This window comes from Sarcophilus harrisii, chromosome 2 (assembly GCF_902635505.1).
Source record: "Sarcophilus harrisii chromosome 2, mSarHar1.11, whole genome shotgun sequence".
Lineage (NCBI taxonomy): Eukaryota > Metazoa > Chordata > Mammalia > Dasyuromorphia > Dasyuridae > Sarcophilus > Sarcophilus harrisii.
In genome coordinates this window covers 336,572,046-336,592,547 of record NC_045427.1, presented here as the reverse complement: position 1 = coordinate 336,592,547, position 20,502 = coordinate 336,572,046, and the positions used below count along the sequence as shown (strand labels likewise).

Sequence of the window (20,502 nt, the reverse complement as noted above, 5' to 3'; positions counted from 1 at the left end):
TCCATGCCTAGAATTCTCTACCTCCTCATTTCCACCTCTGAGCTTTCCTGACTTCCTTCAAGCCTCAACTCAAATTCTATCTTCTTCTGAAAACCTTTCTTGGTTCATCTACACACCTATCCATCCTTAGTTGCTAGTGTCTTTCATCAAAGGTTACTTTATCATATACTCTGTATATATCTTAAAACTACATAGCTATTTAAATATTGTCGCTCCTAGATTATGAGATCCTAGCGAGCAAAGGCAGTGTTTTTACCTTTTTTTTGTTTCTGTAGAGACAGAGTGCCTTACATGTGGTAAGCACTTAACTTTTGACTTTCCATTTGATCTTATGCCTACTGCAGTAAAAATCTCTAGCCTAGTAACCCAGTGAGGTTAAACTAGCATATTATGATTTCAACTCAACGTGACATTGACCACCTTAACTTATTCAGCCATTCTCCAACTGATGGGCATCTATTCAGTTTCCAGTTTCTTGTCACTACAAAACATTTTTGCACACATAAGTTCTTTTTTTCCTTTTTATAATCTTTTTTGGGAGACAGGCCCAGGATAGACATTGCTGAATCAAAGGGCCTTTGCCATCTAGTTGTGCTATTGCTGGTATTTCCAGAACTAGATCACATTATAGTGGGGGAAATGGGAATCCATGGTTTATTGCTGTATATACTGGGAAAGCTTCTAATGTACCCTCCAAACAAATAACACTTGCTTTTGGTTTCATGTAGATACTTTTAATGATATTAAAAGGTGCTTCTATGTCTCTACTCAGGAGTTTTTAGCATAAACTAATATTGTATTTTATTGAGGACTTTTTCTATATCTATACAGTAATCCTATATAGATATAGAAAAAGTCCTCAATAAAAGTTTTTTTAATGTTTTTGTTTTCAGTGACCAATTATGTCCATTGTTTTCCTAATGTTGAACCCATCTTTGCATCCCTAGTAATAATCATAATGAATTGTTTTCTAGTATAAATTAGTATTTAAATAGAATCTTATTTTAAAATTTTTATGCAACTGTGGGGATGGAATGTGAATCAAAGTATTTGTGAATCAAAAAATTTTCACCTTTTGTTGTCTATTTGCTTGGTTTTTTCCTTGTGTTTTTTCCCTTTTGATCTGATTTTTCTTGTACAACATGACAAATAATGGAAATATGTTTAAAAGAATTGCACATGTTTAATCTACCTATCTGGGGGAAGAGGTGGAGAGAAGGGAGAAAAATTTGGAACACAAGATTTTGCAAAGATGAATGCTGAAAACTATCTGCATGTTTTTAAAAAATAAATTACTATTAAGAAATTAAAATAAATTTCATTAATATAAATGATATAAATAATAAAATAAAAATCATTAACAAAATCAGTCTACAATTCTCCTTCTATGCTTTGTTCTTATCTATATTAGGTATTAGAACTATATACAAATATATAGTTGTGCCATAGAAGGTATCTGATCCAGAGTGATTTCTTTTTCAATTTTTTAGAATAACTTGTGTATATTAATACTAATTGTTCTTTAAAAGTGCATAGGATTCTTTTCTTTAGTAATTCCTTTACAAAAAGTTCTTTCTTTTTCTGAAATTGAACTATTCTAAAAATCTATTTGGCCTTTGATTAGTTTTGACATTTTTTATTTTTGAAGGCATTCTTTTTTGTGTTTTCTTTTTTTCATTTTATTTCTTCTGGTTTTGCTATAATTTCATTTTGCTCATTTGTTTTGTTTGATATACAACTATTTTGTTTGATATTTTACTTTTTTTTAATCAGATTGGCTATAGGTTTATCAATTTTATTATTTTTTAAAGAACCAATTTTTACTTTTATTTAGCATTTCTGTAATTTTTGGTGTCCCACTTATCTATTTTTATTCTAATTTTTAATATTTCCTCTTTTGAGTTCATTTTGTGTTTATTTGTTGGCTTTCTATTTTTTTAATGTACATTCAATGCATTAATCCTCTCATATGTTCATAGGGATAGGATTTTTCCCAAGGATTACTTTAGTTGCATCTCAAAAATTTTGAATTTTCATCATTTTTTCTTTCACACTTTTTTCTTTTACCCACTCATTATTTAGAAATTCATTGTTAAGCCCCTCTCTGGGTCTATGTATCTTGTTTGTGATCCCTGAATATTTATTACATTATAATCTGGATGTATTTTTTATTACCAAATTACAAATTACCATTAACCACATTTATATTTATATATTTATCCTTTTTATATTTTATTGCAATACCTCTGTGCTCCAATATGTGGTCAGTTTTTGTAAAAATTCTATTTGGGTATTGAAAAATATGTACAGGCGTACTTCATTTTATTGCAATTTGCAAAAAATGTGCTTTTTTACAAACTGCAAGTTTGGAAACCCTGCTTGAAGCAAGCAATATAGACACCAGTTTTTCCAACAGCATGTGTTCATATCATATATCTGTCACATTTTGATAATTCTTGTAATATTTCAAACTTTTTCATTATTATTATTGTATCTGTTATAGTGGTCTCTGACCAGTGATCTTTGATGTTGCTATTGTTAATTGTTTAGGGGCCCACAAATCATAGTCATATAAGACAGTGAATGATATAATAGTCATATAGTTATAGTGATGAGCTCTCCCTCTCTTCAGGCTTCCCTATTCCCTGAAACACAACAATATTGCAATTAGGTCAATTTAATAATCTCTAACTATTCAAGTAAAGAGTTAATGAAGCAAACATTTTTGTGGTCTCATTTGAAGAAATTGCCACAGGTACTCCAACAACCACAACCCACTAGCATAAAGATTATGACTCAGATGATCTGGAGGCTCAGATGATAGTTAGCATTTTTTAACAATAAAGTATTTTAAAATCAAGGTATATATACTTTTTTAAAACATAATACTATTGTACACCTAATAGACTACAATATAAGATAAAGTTAACTTTTATATGCACTGAGAAACCCAAAAAAAAAAAAATTTCAGATGACTCTATTGCGATACTGACTTTATTGCAGTAATATGAAAACAAATCCAAAATATATCTGAAGAATGTCTGTAAGTTCATAGATAGTAGTAGATGATCCTGAGCAAGTCATTTAACTTCTATTTGTCCCAATTTTCTCATCTGTTAAACTGAGATAATAGCACCTACCCCTCAGATTGTTGTGAGGATCAAATAATAATAAAGCACTTAGAATAGTACCTGGCATATAACAAGCACCATTAAAATGTTAGTTACTAGTAACTATTACAATACTATTTAAAAGACAACATAAGATTTTTGGCTCTAGTTTCTCCAGCAACTTATTTAGTTCTATATTTACAGATTTATCTTTCTTCTAGATATCCAAAACTAAGAAAGAGATATTGAAATCTTCTGCTACTATTGTTTTACTGTTTCTGTCTTCCTTTAGTTAATTTTTCCTTTATGAATTTAGATATGAAAGCATTTGGAGCACATATATTGATATTTTTTTTTCTCTTTGTGTTTTGAACATTTGTTTTTGTTTTATTTGATTGCATGATTACAACTCCTGAGATTTTTTTGGATTGATTTTTATGTCTGTGTATCTTTCTATTTCAAATGTGTTTCTTTTGCAACAGATTATATGGTTTTCTTATTCAATCTCTTTTTCATTTTGTTGCATTATTTAATCAATGGGGTTGTTTATATTTTTATGTTTATATTTTTATCTTTAATGGTTTTTTTCCTAAAATAAAAGCAGTACTTTGTCTCTTCAATTTTTTTAATCTGCTTTAAGATTACCCTGTACTCACAGAATTCTCTTTCCCTCACCCTCAAGGATCACACTCCCATTTGTTACCCCTTTCCCCCATTTTGGAGTTTTCTGATTACCTCCTCTTTCTTACTAACTTTTATCTAGTCATTTAATTTTTCTACTCTTTTTTTCTCAGCTAAATAAAATCTCCAAATATTCCCTCCAAATATTCAACTTGTTTTGTTCATTGTTCAGCTATGTGAAACTTTTTGTGACCCTATGTATCATAACATGGCAGACCCCTCTATCCTCCACTATCTCTCAAAGTCTATCCAAGTTTGTATTTATTGTTTCTATACTATCCATCTTATCTTTTGCCACCCTTTGTCCTTTTTTTTGCCTTCAATATTTCCCAGATAGGGTCTTTTCCTACGTGTCCCATTTTCTCATTATATGGCCAAAATATTTATGTTTCAGCTTTAATATTTGACCTTCCAATGAATAGTCTGAATTAATTTCATCAATTATTTAATGATTTGAGCTCCTTGCTATCCAGGGGATTCTCAAAAGTTCTGTTTGTTAGGTTTTCTAAATCTCATTTTCTGTATTTTTTCCCTAAAAAGAATTTCCCTCATTTTCTTCATTATTTGTCTTTATTTTCTGTCTATTCTAAAAAAAATTTCTGGTCCTTATACTTATTTAGTTCTTCTTTAGTTTCGATATTCCTCATAGAATTAGAGCTTCTAATGTAACTGTTTTGGGTTCTTTCTTCTAAACTATTTCTAAGAATTAGTACTACAGTGTACTAGCCATTGCTGTTCATTTTACTACCTAGAAAAGTACAAAAGATTCAGGTTATCCTATGGAAGACCTAACAAAAGTTCATTTTTCTTCTCTGAGGAAGGAAATTCAAATTTATATTTCTAATAAAAAAAGTTAAAAGATGTCAAAGATATTAATTTCATTAAAACTGATAGATGCTTCTAGGTGTCACTTTCCTTTTTATGTTTGTTTACGTAAGCAAATTAATAAATCTTTTTTGTCTACATCATCTATTATATATTTTTGATCTTAAACTAGCCCCTGGTGAAATGTTCTATCCTCTTATGCAGTGATTCTGAAAAAACTATAAATATTGCAGACTATATAGTCTATTTTCTAGTACTTACATGAGGATACATTATGGAAAACTCTTTTTATCAGTCACAGGGACTTATTTAATTGACTGCCTAAACCAGAATACTAGGATATGCTAAAAGGAGTATCCCCATCCCTTTAGGCCACTCATTCTTGCTGGCTTTAAACTATAAGGATGACTAGTTTTCAAGGGCCAGGCCCACCTGCAACCCATGAATGATTAGTCTCCTACTCACGTGTTTGTCTGGGAAGGGACTGCCTTCAGTTTGTGTCTGGGCACAAAATCTTATGAGATTTCAAAAATCAGTTGGAATTCTCCCCCTTCCCAAATACTGGGGTTTCACGAGCAATTGCAACAGAAACAGTAGCAGCAGAAGTAGCATCAAACCTTCAGACGAAGGAAGGAGTTATTCATAGAGAAATGAAACCACTGGAAAAAGGATATACTTGACATTGATTGGGCTATACTCAGGGGAGATGAAATGTAACCAAAAAAATTATTTTTGGCTTTTAAAAAATGGTTTTCTTCAATAGAGTGGGGTGGAAAAGTTGGAAGAGAGGAAGTAAAAAAGTTTCCCAGTGACAAACATGAATCAAGCATGGAACATGCTGTTTTATACTCATGTAGGAAGGGAACAGCTAAGCAAGAAAAACTCACAGAATGATCCACAATCAGTAGAAAAGCTAATGTGCAAGCCTCATTGGGATCTTTGGATCTTTGGATCTTTGGAAGCTAATCTGATGAGAGTAGGATTTACCCAATATTCATCACCCTCCCTTTTTCCCCTCAATTATAATAGGTTTGCTTTGCCTCTTCCTGAGAATAATTTCTCTAATTTTACCTCTACTTTCCCTTTTTTTCTGTTACAATCCCTTTCCAACTCTCATTTCTTTTTTATATTATAACAGTAAAATCAGATTATACATATACTCTCTATGTATATCCATAACAGAAATACAATTCTCAAGAGTTTTTTTTTTTTTTCCTTTTTACCTTTTTATGCTTCTCTTGAGTTCTATATTTGGAGATCAAATTTTTTATTTAGCTCTGGTCTTTTCATCAAAAAAAAATGGAATTCACCAGTTTCATTGAATGTCCATGTTCTTCCCTGAAAGAAAATGCTTAGTTTAGCAGGGTAATTTTTTCTTGGCTATATTCCAAGTTCCTTCACTTTTCGGAATATCAGATTCCAAGTCATTCAATCCTTTAAAGTGGAAGCTGCTTGGTCCCAAGTAATCCTTATTGTGACTCCTCCATATTTGAACTGTTTCTTTCTGGCTGCTTGTAATATTTTTTTCCTTGGTCCAATAGTTCTAAAATTTAGCCATGATATTCCTTGGGGTTTTAATTTTGACCTAAAGAGTATTAATGCAAAAGATTTGAGCAAGTGTTTCTGATAAAGGTTTCATTTCTCAAATATAAGGATTTACAAGAATTTACAAGAATACAGGTCATTCCTCAATTGATAAATAATCAAAGGACATGAATAAACAGTTTTTAGATGAAAAGATCAAAGCTGTCTACAAATATATGAATAAATGTTCTAAATCACTTTTGATTAGAGAAATGCAAATTAAAACAATTCTGAGGTATCACTACATATCTATTAGATTGGCTAATATGACAAAAAAGGAAAATGATAAATATTGGAGAGGATATGGGAAAATTGGGCCATTAATGCACTGTTGGTGGAGTTGTGAACTGATCCAAACATTCTGAAGAGCAAAATGGAACTATGCTCAAACTCTGCATACCCTTGACCTAGCAATAGTGTGTATCCCAAAGAGGTCATTAAAGAAGAAAAAATAAACTATATGTGCAAAAATATTTATAGCAGCTCTTTTCATGGTAGCAAAATATTGTAAATTGAAGGAAGGCCTATTAATTAAGGAATGGCTAAACAAACTGTGATATATGAATGTAATAGAATACTATTGTGCAATAAGAAATGATGATGAACAGATTTCAGAAAAACCTGGAAAGACTGTCATGAATTGATGCAAAGTGAAAGGAGAATCAGAAAAATATTGCACACAATGCCAGCAAAAATTATAGGATGATCAATTATGAATTACTCAGTTCTTTCTCAACACAATGATCTAAGACAAAAGACTCACAAAAAGACTCACAAAAGAAAGTGCTACCCGTATCCATTTAAAGAACTGATGGACTCTGAATGCAGATTGAATCATTTGTCTTCTTTCACTACATCAAACTTGCCTCCCATCTTTGGAAGAGGGGAAGGAGAGAGGAAGAAAAATTTGGAACTCAAAATCTTGTAAAAATGAATGCTAAAAATTTTCTTGAAATGTAGCTGGGGGCAGGATGATTTCAGAAAGGCCTGGAGTGACATACATGAACTGATGCTGAGTGAAATGAGCAAGATCAGGAGATCATTATATAATTCAACAACAATACTATATGATGATCAATTCTGATGGACATGACCCTCTTCAACAATTAGATGAAACAAATCAGTTCCAATAGAGCAGTAATGAATTGAACCAGCTACACCCAGTGAAAGAACTCTGGGAGATAACTATGAACCACTACATAGAATTCCCAATCCCTCTATGTCCGCCTGCATTTTTTATTTCTTTCACAGGCTAATTGTACACTATTTCAAAGTCCGATTCTTTTTATACAGCAAAATAACCGTATGGATTATTTTGTATACATATATTGTATTTAACTTATACTTAAACATATTTAATGTGTATTGATCAACCTGCTATCTGGGGGAGGGGGTGGAGGGAAGGAGGGGAAAAATTGGAACAAAAGGTTTTGCAACTGTCAATGCTGAAAAATTACCCATGCATATATCTTGTAAATAAAAAGCTATAAAATTTTTTAAAAAGAAATGTAGCTAGAGGAAAAATAAAATAATACTGTTTTTAAAAAAAGAAATGCATAAGGAGAAACCCAAAGGATAAAAGATAAAGGAAGCTACAAGAACATCAAGAAATTCTGTAAACTCTTGAATGATCCTCAAGGCCAAAATTGTAATTGGTCTGATCTAAGTTGCCAACCCATTACAAGAAATAAAGTGATTCCAGTATAAGTTAAGGAGAACTTGTTTTCCCCTCACCCAGTTCCTATATTATAGTCACAGAATAATGAATTTTAAACATGCTAACTTACTACTATCTGTTTATTTAGTGTGAATATCTTTCTGAATCAGAAGTGGAAAATGCCTAACAAACAATAATTGGTCATCCCTTCTATATCATCCCTGTGACTCCTAAATGATGCAGTTGGATATTAAGAGCTAGTTCAGATTAGGAGCCAACAGTAAAGAAAGAATTCCAAGAACTGATTTCATGGAAGAGTGTTCAAGTCATCTAGCTGAAGAAATACTTCATCAATTTGAAAGTTTATCAGTTCAAAAGAGTGTGAAGCATAGTGGAGGTGTATCCAGCAGAGAGAAGAGACATATATAATCTCCACCCAGACATGGCAATGGGGGAGTCATTCTAGGTTGGAAACAACTTTGATCTCTTAGAGCAAAAAAGAGAACTTGCTATGAACTCAAAAAAAAAGCTATCCTTGACAACTAAGAGCCACTCTGGAGACAAGCAATACCTGGGCATCCAGCTATAGATAGGTGGTGGAGAAGGAGAAGAGAAACTTCCATAAAGAAAGTATATCACTATAACATATTTAACATGTATAAGATTATTTGCCATCTAGGGGAGGGGGTAGAGAGAAGGAAGGGAAAAATTGGAACAGAAGTGCAAGGGATAATGTTATAAAAAATTACCCATGCATATGTGCTGTCAATAAAAAGTTATAAATATATTTTTTAAAAGTACCTAAGATCCTGTAGTACTAAAAGCATAAATTGTATTGGTTATATACTATCCCTACATGTGTACCAAATTATCAGTGGACTCTACATTTTTGTACCTTCTTCCTATTGTTCTCTTAAAATTGACCAAAAAGCAATCACAGCAGCTCTGCAATTACTATTGACTCTAAACAAACAAATAAACAAAAAATAGAGCTTACACAGGTTATAAAAACAACAATTAACTCTAAAAATAAAATAAAACAAAATAAGCAAAAAGTTTTCTTTATTCCATTGGAGAAGGGAAAACTAGATACATGTAGTATGGACAAATCTCAGTAATAATATCAATGTGTACTGTGAATTGTATTCTGACAATGAAGGAGTAACAGCAACAATGGGATATGTTTGATTTATAGCTAGACTTCATAACCACAACACAAGTACTACAGGTGTTTGTCTAAGTTCAGAGACTACCTGGTGTTGCTATGAAACAATTCTGGGATTTTGTTGTGGCTGAGATCATCCAGAAGGTGAGTACAAAGGATTGTTATTATGAAAAGCTCAAGGCAAAGCTTGCTTGCTAGGCTTTAGCTCTGGAAAATAAGATTATCTCCTAATAATAAAAAAGAGAGGAATAAAAGGAGGAGGAGTCTTTGCATGGGGATCTTGATCTATTAATAATAATAATTGTAGCCAAGTGTGCCACAGGTTCAATAAGGAGATGTTTTGTAGCTATAGTTCTTATTATGCCATTTTAATAAATATCTTTGCTTTGAGCTAATTGTGTCTACAGACTGATAATAGGAAACATATGGATAGGGGTCTGTAAAGTTCTAGGATCATGCAATCCAAGGGATACCTTAGAATCTGTGGAAGTAGTAGTCATGTCTCTTGGGACCCAATCTGCAAAACTGTGAGGATGAATTTAATAGAGTAGCTCAGAGGAGAGTGCTACATCAGTTTAGAACTTCTGATGGAAACATGGTCAGAATCACAGTTTAAGTACTAGATAGATGGATAGAGCTCTAGAACCAGAATCAGGAAGAATTTATTTCAGATTCTGTCTCAAATGCTTACTAGTTGCATAACCTTTGGCATGTCATCGAAACTCTACCTGCCTTGCTTTTTTCATCTGTAAAATGAAGAAAATAATAGCATCTACTCTCCAGGATTGCTATTGATATAATATAGCTTCTAGCACAGACGGCAATAATTTTAAGGTCTTCTGACGTTAGGGGGCTTCTGTTCTAACAATCTGTCAGTGATTCTAAATCTTCTGAGTTTAGAATCTGTGATCCTGAGGCCCTCTTGATGTGGGTCTAGTGGTAGAGAATTGATGCGAGAATCCCCTCTGGTCTCGGTGCAGGTCCAACTGTGAAAGAATTCACAAACCCAAAATCTTAGTGGCAAAAAGGCAAGTTTTATTTTTCACTAAGAAGCTCTCTCTTAGAGGACAAATCTCTTAATAAGGAGATTTGCAAAGAATGTGTTAACAGAAACCTATTTTATGAGTAGATCTTGGGGGCTGAGGGCAGTTTGAGCTGATTATCAGATCAAGATCTCCCAATTGAATGAAATCATTTTGAAGGCTTTTTTCCAGAATTTGGAATCTCCTGAATAGAGATCCAGCTACCCAAAAGGTCAATGGGGGTGATTTGCCCAAGATCTCCAATTGAATGAGCTGCTTATCTTAGAAAAAATTCCATCTGGAAAGTATGCCCCCTCCCAGACTCTCTGAAGTCTGAGACCTTAAATGTCTTTTCTTTTACAGATCAAAGGGGACACTGTTTCAGAGTGATTATTTTACAGATTAAATGGGACACAGTTTTCAGAGTTCATCCCTATCACTCTGATCTAGGAATGCTGAAGAGGAACCCCAAAACTCTAAAAATCCTTGAAGAAAATCTCCTTCAACTCTGCCTCAGTGAGGGACCCCGCTCAAGGGAAAGCAAACAAGACAATTTCTTTCTGTTATCTAGCAAAAGGAATTTCATCCTATTGAATTGAAGGAACTCATTGAATTCAAATTCAGCTCAAGCTGAAATCCAGCTTGAGTTGAGCCAACTTGGGCTGTCCCAACCCCTACCAAGACACTCAATATAATAGCTTCCATCAACTAAAGTCCTTTGCAGATGGACTTTGGCAGCTTCCTTTGCTGCCAAGACTTTCTGTCCACTGAGAACTGTATTCTCAGTGCAAAACTCCATTTTCCATAGATCTGCCTGCTGGAATAATATTTTTTTCCAGTGTTATCCTCTCTTTATCCTCACCTATTTCCCTAAAAAAGTCTATATGCCTCTCTGTCAGGATTTCTAACCTTACTTCCCAATCCCTATAATAAACCTCTTTTATCAATCTAGGTTTTCGGGTCTGTAAATTCCTTTACAGAGAATCTCTGCACCGCCAGAAGGGAGTTCCCCAAAACTCCCTACCTACTCTTGCACCAAATCCCAAGGGGGTACAAGGGAGCCAAACCTCTCCATTTGGTTCCCTGAACTCCAAACTTGCCACTAGACCTTATCATTTAACTCCCTGACAACCAGAAACCCTAATCTCATTTTGATTCCCTAAATCTAGATCTTATCAATGCCATTGTTCTGTGAATTATTATAAGTCTTCTGGCCTAGGAATATGATTATATTTGTTCCCTTAAACTTTAGGAAAGATATTTAGTGATTCTGAGACTCTCTAACCTTAGGATGCTAGTGTTCTAACAATCTTGTCTGTAAATGATTCTAAAGTCTTCTTTTAGGATATCCTAGGTCTAGTGGTCAGTGATAACCAAATTCCAGAAACCCCTCCTCAGTTCCACCTCTAGGCCATAAAATTAGCATATCAATAGCATGAACTGAATAAATTTGTCTTCTTGTTTCAGATTCCTTGCTAAAATCTGTGGACTTTAGCTTGCTTCAATTGGCATTACAATTACAATAAACTGGGGCAGCTAGATAGTGCACTGATATATCCACTGATAGAGCACCAGCCTCGAAGTATCAGGAGAGCTCATGTTCAAATCTGGCCTCAGACAATTAATAATTCCTGGCTGTGTGACCCTGGACAAGTAACTTAACCCCAATTGTCTCAGCAAAAAACAAACAAAAAAAACCCACCAATTACAATAAACTTTGTCCCTTGACTTGGATATGGGTTCAAGCCTGCAAATTCTTGAAACACCTAGTGACACCAACCTGTGAGGCCCAATGTAACACCAGATTGTGACCTCCAACCTTTTGGGCTCCCTTCTCAACCTCAATACTATAAGGATAAAATGAGGTAATATTTATAAAGAGCTTTGTAAATCTTAAATTAAAATGCTAACTAAGAAGACCTCCTCCAGAAGAGCTGCACTTGATAGTCCTCTTACTTGTGCCCCCTAGTTACTTTATATATATTTTGGATATTTTGGTATACATATTATTTCCCCTAAATGGAATGTGACTTGAGGGAAGACACTATCTTTTTTTTGTACTTTTAATACCACTTAATAAATACTTGATAGATGTGTTGAAGGGTGAGGATACCCTAACAAAGATGGGAGTTCCCAGGCCAGTGTTGCAAGTTTTGCACAAGATTTTGCAGTCCCAGTCTGTGATCAAGTTTTTTGGCAAAATGGGTTTATTCTCACTGAGAAACTCCTCTCAGTGGGCTGCTTCCTGATTAGGAAGACAGAGGAAGTTTGGGGTACAGAGTCTTGTTTTTTTTATTTAGCCTTCTAGGGTTTGGGACTAGGGAGTGATTAGGGACTAATTTCCAAATCAATAAGGGTAGTGATTGTTTCCCAGACTAAAGTGATTCCCAGATCATTTGGAGGTGGGAGTTTCCCAAGGGAACTAAATAGGAGGGTGGAGATGCTCCCAGAGGGCCAGAGGGGTTGAGATTGAGGGTTTTTTCAACCCAGGCCTACCCACCAAAAACTCAGGTGAACACAATTCTATCATATCAGGTGGATGAATGGATGAATGGATGACATATCACACTTTCTTAATTACCAAATAAGTGAAGCAATTAAGTCTTTGGTGACTTACAGTGAAAGATGATGGGCATCAAATATAAACAACATTTAAGAAAAATATTTTTAAAATATGCTAGCACCATGATAAATGGGGAATTATGTTTAGAAGAATTGCATATGGAGAAAAACTTGGAACACAAAGTTTTGCAACGATACTATATTGGAATGTTGGAAACTATCTTTGCATGTATTTTGAAAAATAAAAAACTGCTATTTTAAAAAAATAAGCACACACACACACTTTTGTGCAGTTACCTAACAGACATATTCTTGATCCTGATTAGCATACATTTAGGCTTCATGTTTTTCACAGATATCTGTCAGCATCATTCTTTATACCTTCCCTAACTACTGTTCTCCCCTGCCCCCGTGCTTTTTACACAGTTAAACAAAAGTATTACATGGAGTAAACTATAAAAAGTCTGTTGCTAAAGAAAATAATTGACCTGGATTTATATTTGCAAAAGCGTAATTTAAGGCACATAGTTGACCATCTACAAATATATGTTGGTCAGTTTTAATGCTATTTACAAACTTTGCTTCAAAAAAATAAACAAAGGGGCCCTAACCACTTGACTTGATTACTATTTCATACTTAACAGTTTAATGTACAGTGAAGGGTAACTCAATAAGTTATTAGCATTGAAGAAAGTTTATCAGTCTTATTCTTCTTGTACCTAAGAAGTCGTTCTTGTGCAAATTCTATCAGGTAACAAGAAGTATCTTTCATTTGAAAATCCCGAAGCATCTAGTTTTTAACTCTAATTTGTCAGTATTTCTAAGTAGGAAGATGAGAAGCTGTCCCATTCCAATCCACTAGACAATACTTTTCACACAGAGGAAATCTGGTGAAGTGGATACCTGCATGCAACAATAATTTCCATCTTTCTTCTTTAAACGATTTCCTTTTTAAAGCAAAGACCTGCTTGATTTCAGCAAATTCCCTGGATGGGTTATCTTGAAATCATTAAAAATTAGCTCTACTCCAAGGACTCAAGCTTTTAATGTCAGACTTGAAATCTACTACCTATTAACAAAATTTGAATAAAGTAGAGACAATACACTTTTCCATTTAGCCTCGTCCCTTTGCACTAGTAAGCACTTAAATGCTGAGGGGACGGGGTGAGGGGGATAACTCATTTACTGATTTATTCATTCCTGAACTGTTGGAAGTTTGGGATAACTGAGAGCATCCAATGTAAAATTGATGATGGAAAACCGGGTGGGGAGAGGGGAGGAGGAGAATATATTCCTAGGAAGGGGAGGCAAGGTATTTTGCAAACTTGCAAGACTGGAGGAGGCAAAGCATCAGGGAAATGCCAGGGGGAAGGGGAGGGAGGAGGGTACTTGCAGGGAGGACTTTCCAGCATCTTTAGCATTCATCAAAAAGTTCCCTGTTTATGACCCCGGTGGTTCATCCTGGGGAGTTTCTCTGTTGAACCATCACACAGGCTTTAGGCTTCTCTTCCTCCCCGCCCCACCCCTCCCTAGGCAGGACTAGACTAGTTCTCTCTTTCTGCTCTGACTGGCTTGGAAATTCCCTGAACCTAACTCCGCCCCTGAGAAATCCCCTGCCTGTGCATATAGGTCAGCGGCGCCACGAGCTCTACTTCAGTTGTCCGACTGGCGGTTAGGCTGTTCCTGTGCTGCGAGAAGAGCGACCCGAGGAGCCGCCCCTTGTCCCTGCTTGGGTCCCTCCCTGCGCCCGCTGGCTGCTTGGAGCCTTGTTAAGAGACGAAGCCAGTAGGTTTTGAGCAGCGCCATGTTTCACGTTTTGAGGCAGTCTCAGGAGGAGAGCCCCCAGGAGCACGGCATGGAAGGCCCCGGGACGGGCTCAAAAAGGAGCGGCTTTTAGATGATCGCCACGATAGCGGCCTGGACTCGATGAAAGATGAGGAATACGAGCTGATGGTGAAAGAGCTGAAGGAGATCAGGATTCAGCCTCAGGAGGCGCATGCCGGGCCGCCCCAGGAGTCTTGGAAACTACAGATCACCGAGGACGGAGACACGTAAGTGCCTCGAAATACGCCCAGGCTGCTAGCCTGGATGGGAGGGGGCGGGGAGGGGGTGAGAAGGAAGACGCATAGGCTAGGGTTACGCGCAGCTCCAGAGTCGCAGGAAGCGCCTCGGAGCTGCAAGGGAAAGCGCCTCGGAGCTGCAAGGGAAAGCGCCTCGGAGCTGCAAGGGAAAGCGCCTGACTAGCATTGCGCACTGCACGAAAGCGGAGCCTGGGAATCCCACCTTATCCCGCCCTCCCCCACCCGCGAGCAAATGTAACTGTTAGCTTTGTCCCATCCCGCTCCGCTTTAAAATGGAGCGAAACCTTTGGTCTTTGGGACCCGAGCTCTGCGGAGCCGCCGGGTGGGGCAGCATAAAGTCCCAGGTTGCATAAGGTAACTTGGGGGAGGGGAGAAACGCGCTGGGACTTTCTGCAGGCCTTGGCCGGGCTCCCGGGGCGTTTCGTGAGCCTGCTGGGCTGGGGAAGTATTGGGCGTTCCAGTTGCTGGGGAAGGAGGGGCGGGGCCGAACCGGCGCCAGCCCGGGATGGGTAGGGGAGGGTCCGGAAAGTCCCTGGGGTAGTGCCAGGAACACTCAGCTCTTAATAACCTCGCGGAAAACACCGGCCACGGCCTTCAGAAACCCCAACTTTGCGCAATGCTCCTTCCTCCTTCGCCCTTGCAGCTTCTCATAACCCTGCTGGGTTTAAATTATTTTTTTTTTCCTTTTGTTGTCCTGTGTTGCTGCTTCAGGTTTCTCCACTTGGCCATCATTCACGAAGAGAAGACGTTGAGTTTGGAAATCATCCGACAAGTGGGAGGGGATTTGGCTTTCCTCAACTCTCAGAACAATCTGCAACAGGTGAGTCCCCTCTTTCACCCCACTTTAGAGTGGGGCCCCTCTTTGGCCTCATTTGTATCAACAGGTATGTTGGTTATGATCCAGGATACCATAATTTATCATTTAAAGTTATTCAGCTAATCACTTACCTCATTTGGGTTAGATTTACACGACGAAAGTTTTATAAAGGTCTTCATTTTATAGATAAGGAAACTGTGGCAAACTCAGGATTTGAACCCAGGTCTCCTGATCCCAAAGAAATGCTACAGTAACACTAGTGTGAGAGAAATTTCTCCATGGGTTTTGGATTATAGCTTTGATTTTAATAAGGCAGGATTGACAATCCCTAAATCTAGGGGAATGTTTGTTTTTAAGGGAATCCCAAAATGTTTTTGTCTGAACTGTGATTTATCTGTTTTCTTTCTTTGATTTGTAGACTCCTCTTCACTTGGCAGTGATCACCAAACAGCCAGAGATTGCTGAGGCACTCCTAAAAGCTGGCTGTGACCCAGAGCTCAGGGACTTTCAAGGGAATACACCTCTGCACCTTGCTTGTGAGCAGGGCTGCCTGGCTGGTATAGGAGTGCTTACCCAATATTGCCAAATCCAGGACCTCCTCTCAGTGCTTCATTCTACAAACTACAATGGTAAGACTTGTATCTCCAGTCATTCTCTCATTCTTCAAAAGGCAGTGAGTGATCTTAAGAAAGCAACTTGGCTTACTTCAATTAGCTTAATACAGAATTTCTAGATTGGGGAAGATTTTGCCTAGTATCTAAAAATTTGAGTCACTTTTTAAAATGTCATTTGTGGCTCTCCTATCAGTTTAATTTTGTTCAGGAAACATTACTTAAAAGTGAGATGAAAATGCTCTTTTCTGGGAGTAGTAGGAAATGATAAGGTTAATGTGAATGATTATATATAATTTCTTTTGCTATTCTTGCAGGTCACACATGCCTCCATTTGGCTTCCATCCATGGCTACTTAGCAGTAGTGGAACATTTGGTATCCTTGGGAGCTGATGTCAATGCTCAGGTGATTATAATACTTTTTATACGGTTGTGTGGCAAGGATGGATAAGTTTTTGGTAGTGCTTATGGTCAAACCCTCCCATCCATCATGTAGGTATATTTCATATATAGATTTTAAACATCTTAATTTCCTTGGATTATAGGAGCCCTGTAATGGCCGAACTGCCCTCCATCTTGCTGTAGACTTGCAGAATCCTGAACTGGTATCACTCCTTTTGAGGTGTGGGGCTGATGTCAACAAAGTAACTTACCAGGGTTACTCTCCATATCAACTCACTTGGGGCAGAGAAAATACTACAATTCAAAAGCTTTTGGGGCAGCTGACCATGGAAAACTTGCAAATGCTTCCAGAGAGTGAAGATGAAGAGAGCTATGATACAGAGTTGGAATTCACAGAGGATGAAGTAAGTACTATTACTAACATTTTCAAAGGATCTGGGTTCAAATCCTATTTCCGCTATTATATTATATATCTTATCTTTGTCAAGTCAAGGCCCTTTCTGGGCCTTAATTCCTTGTGCTACAGAATGAAGCTTCAGTTCTTCCAGCTATAGATCATATTTCTTTTAAGCATAGTAGCTCTTAAAACTCTTTCTCTTAAATATCTGCTTATAAAAATGTCAAAAAAGATTCACCCATGTCCTAAAATAATTTTATTTTATAACTATCTCTTGGCTTAATCTGCCCCTTTTAAAGGAAAATATATTTACATTTTTTAAAAACTGTAATGGAGAAAGAAGCCCAAGAATTATTGAACTCTTCCTTTGAAGCTCCAGACGTTAATTTATTTTCTTTTTCCTTTTTTAGTTGCTCTATGATGACTGTGTGATTGGAGGCCAACGACTAGCATTATGAACGAACATGAAAGAGCATGAAGCTCTACTCTGTATAATTTGTACAAAAAGATATTTTATTTTTCTAAAAAAAAATTAAAACACAAAAAAAATGCACAAATAACAATATAAGTTGTCCTGAAACACATTATTATAAAATATCTTATATCTCTTCTTGTTGTGAATTCTTGGCATGGTACAAGAAAGATTGGAAATTCACAGAAAATTTCTTAAGAGGCACACGAGGTTTTTGAAGAAATTTTCAATATTTGGTTTGCTGAAAAGAATTGCATGTTTGTTACCAAATATTTTGCTGACTTTCTAACCATGGATTCTAATGGCTTACCATTGCTGCTTTCTGTGATCATTAATAGTAAGAAGAACTGAAAGAAAAATTTTGAACATTGTTAAAGAATTGGCTTCTGATCCTATCACCTTGTCAGTGATGATTACAGTCTCTTGTAAATTGTGTATATTATGTGTATTTTGTTGGTAATGTTTTGGTATTTTTAAAATGTATATTTATTAAACAGATTTTCTATGCCAGGATCATCTTAGTTTGTTGGTGTTTTCTCTATTCTCTATTTTATAAATGATAGAGTATTCACATCATACTGAGATTAATACTAGAGTCAAGAGAGAGCACATTTATTCCAGGGTAGGGAAGAATAAGTTAATTGCAATCATCAGGATTACCCTAGTTCCATTTGTTGCTTCTGAGAAATACTAGACACCAACAATCTCCTTTTGGCAAAGGATCATGGACGATATAAACAGGGATCAGTATGAGAATGACAAGCAATGGCCTATACTTTTTCTAGTTAAAGGAAACTTTATGGGGTTTGATGGGGTTTTTTTTCTTTCTTTTCCATCTTTACTATGCAAAAATCACTATACCCACCTACTGCAGTGTAATGGAAAAAACAGGCTTTTGTATCTAAGGAACCTAGCTTTCAATCCCAGCTCTACTACTTTAGTGTACAACTTTGGCCAAATCACTTAAACTCTGAGCTTCAGATTACTCATCTGTAAAATGTGAAGGTTGATGGAAAGGATTTCTAGGGTTTAAGTTTAGATTTAAAAGATTTTTAAATCTATAGAATTGTTGTACTTTCCTTGTAATAAGGAAGAACAATTAAGTGAAATAAACCAGATACATTGAGTACATCTTGATAGCCTTATTCCACACCTAGTGTTTATTACTCCACTCTATCCCTAGGTTTGATCCATTTCCACAGAGAAAACTTTAAGAATGATAGTAGTTCATATCCACATGTGGAAAATCTTCAAAAGTCATTGGAGGGATTTTAATTTGGTAAATTATGCAAAGAAAAAAAATCCAACTAAAACCTTAATAGAGGAAATTAGAAAGGAAAAGATTTTGTACCTATACTGCTGGCATGTAGTAGATATTTAAATGCCTGTTAACTGAGCAAATGTAGGCAGAGAATTCAGTCTGCAAGAATTAGTGTTAACTTTTCAGAGTATCTATTCACCTGTAGAGATAATATTCTCAGGATCCCCATAAGATTACAAGGTTAATCATAGATGAATGTGTAGAGAACTATGAATAAAATTTATATATATATATGTGTGTGTATATATACATGCTTGTGTGTGTACATATACATAAACCCAAATAGTGTAGGAGTAAACAGCTTATGACATAGTGTTAAGGAACACCTAAACTTAAAGACCTGCATCTTACACAGACAAACTCCATGATCCTGGGCAAATCAGAACTTCTTGATGCCTCCAGTTAGCAGAAGATTAAAAAAATTCTTTGCTGGGACCTCCACTTATTAAATCACATTAAAAAAAAAAAAAAAGATTTCAATTACTTATAATAAATATAAGAAGGAATAGGAAGTGATAATAGAAATGTGGAAATAGATCACAACTGGAAATGATTTTTCCATCAAGTTTCAGCCAGTTCCAAGTAAGATAGAAATCTATAAATACTGATTTCCTGGACTGTCCATTGGCAAGTTTTCAGAGGTAATATTGCATATTAATTTTGGGACTATCTACATTCATCTATTTTGTTTGTAAAAAAAGAAGTGGAAACACTTTGTGAGATTACTTTTAAAACCTTGAAGTGCTATCTCCAAAGGGGAAGAAATTTTGGCAAAGAGGAATTCATAGAATACTAAAAATTGCAAGGGAACTTAGAAATTTGATAGTATACATAATTTAACTCGGTAGTCTTGTACATAGTAAGTAGTTAATAAATGCCTAATGAATTGAGTCTATTGTAATCCCTGTCTTTTACGGGGAAGAAAGGAGCCAGAGAGATCAAAAGATTGTCCTAAAAGGGCAAATAGTGATACAGATTTTATATATGCTATTTTTTTGCAAATCTTTGAATGTGATTATTTGTATATGTGGGGATGGAAATGGGGAGGAAAGGATTGAATGGAACTATGGATTTTTTTTTTGTATTTTTTTATTCTGATGTTCACCTCCAACTGAAATGAGCACTTCCATAACATAGTAAAACAAAAAAAGAGGATGATACATGACTGTCAATCTATTACATTTCTTTATGAGAATATAATAAATTCAATGTGTAACTTTTAAAAGCTATCCTGTATATCTGTGATGCCTTCTGTCCTTTAAGGATTTTTAAAAGAAAATCTGTTTAATCATATGTCTGTGTCTATGTTGTGCAATCATTCCTTCTTTGCGTCACAACTTTATCCGACTAAAAAAAAATATATTAACAAATACAAATTCTACATTGAGTATTAGACATATCCAAAAATGTATGGGTCATTTTGCAATTTGACTTTATTAAATTTGATGAGTAGCATGTTTAATTTTTCTTTTATAAGTCTGGCTAATTATTGCATTGGTCAAAATTCATGTCTTTCAAAGTTTTGTCTTTACACTGTAGTTATTGTATAAATCAGTCTTATAGTTAATAATGTTTTGAGCTTAGTTCTAAATTACTTCCTAGAATGACTAGACCAGTTCATAATTCCACAAACATATAATTATATATTAATAATTGTTAATTTGCCTGTTTTCATACTGTCCTAGTGTCATTTGTCATTTTTCGTTTCTTTTTGTGCCATTTTTTTAAGCGTGAGGTAGAATCTGAGTCATTTTTATCTACATTTTTCTAGCGATTTACAGCATTTTTTTATAGG

The 20,502-nt window shown here is 35.6% G+C and overlaps 1 protein-coding gene across 1 annotated transcript; it reads left to right on the top strand.

Annotated features, from left to right (window-relative positions):
- Positions 1-14,234: 14,234 nt before the first annotated feature.
- NFKBIA (NFKB inhibitor alpha) lies at positions 14,235-20,000 on the top strand. Its single transcript, XM_003756435.4, is given in 7 exon segments — positions 14,235-14,471; positions 14,474-14,657; positions 15,399-15,507; positions 15,923-16,133; positions 16,433-16,521; positions 16,661-16,921; positions 17,325-20,000. Coding segments are annotated over 7 exon segments (963 nt in total). The 5' UTR covers positions 14,235-14,410; the 3' UTR covers positions 17,373-20,000.
- Positions 20,001-20,502: the final 502 nt, after the last annotated feature.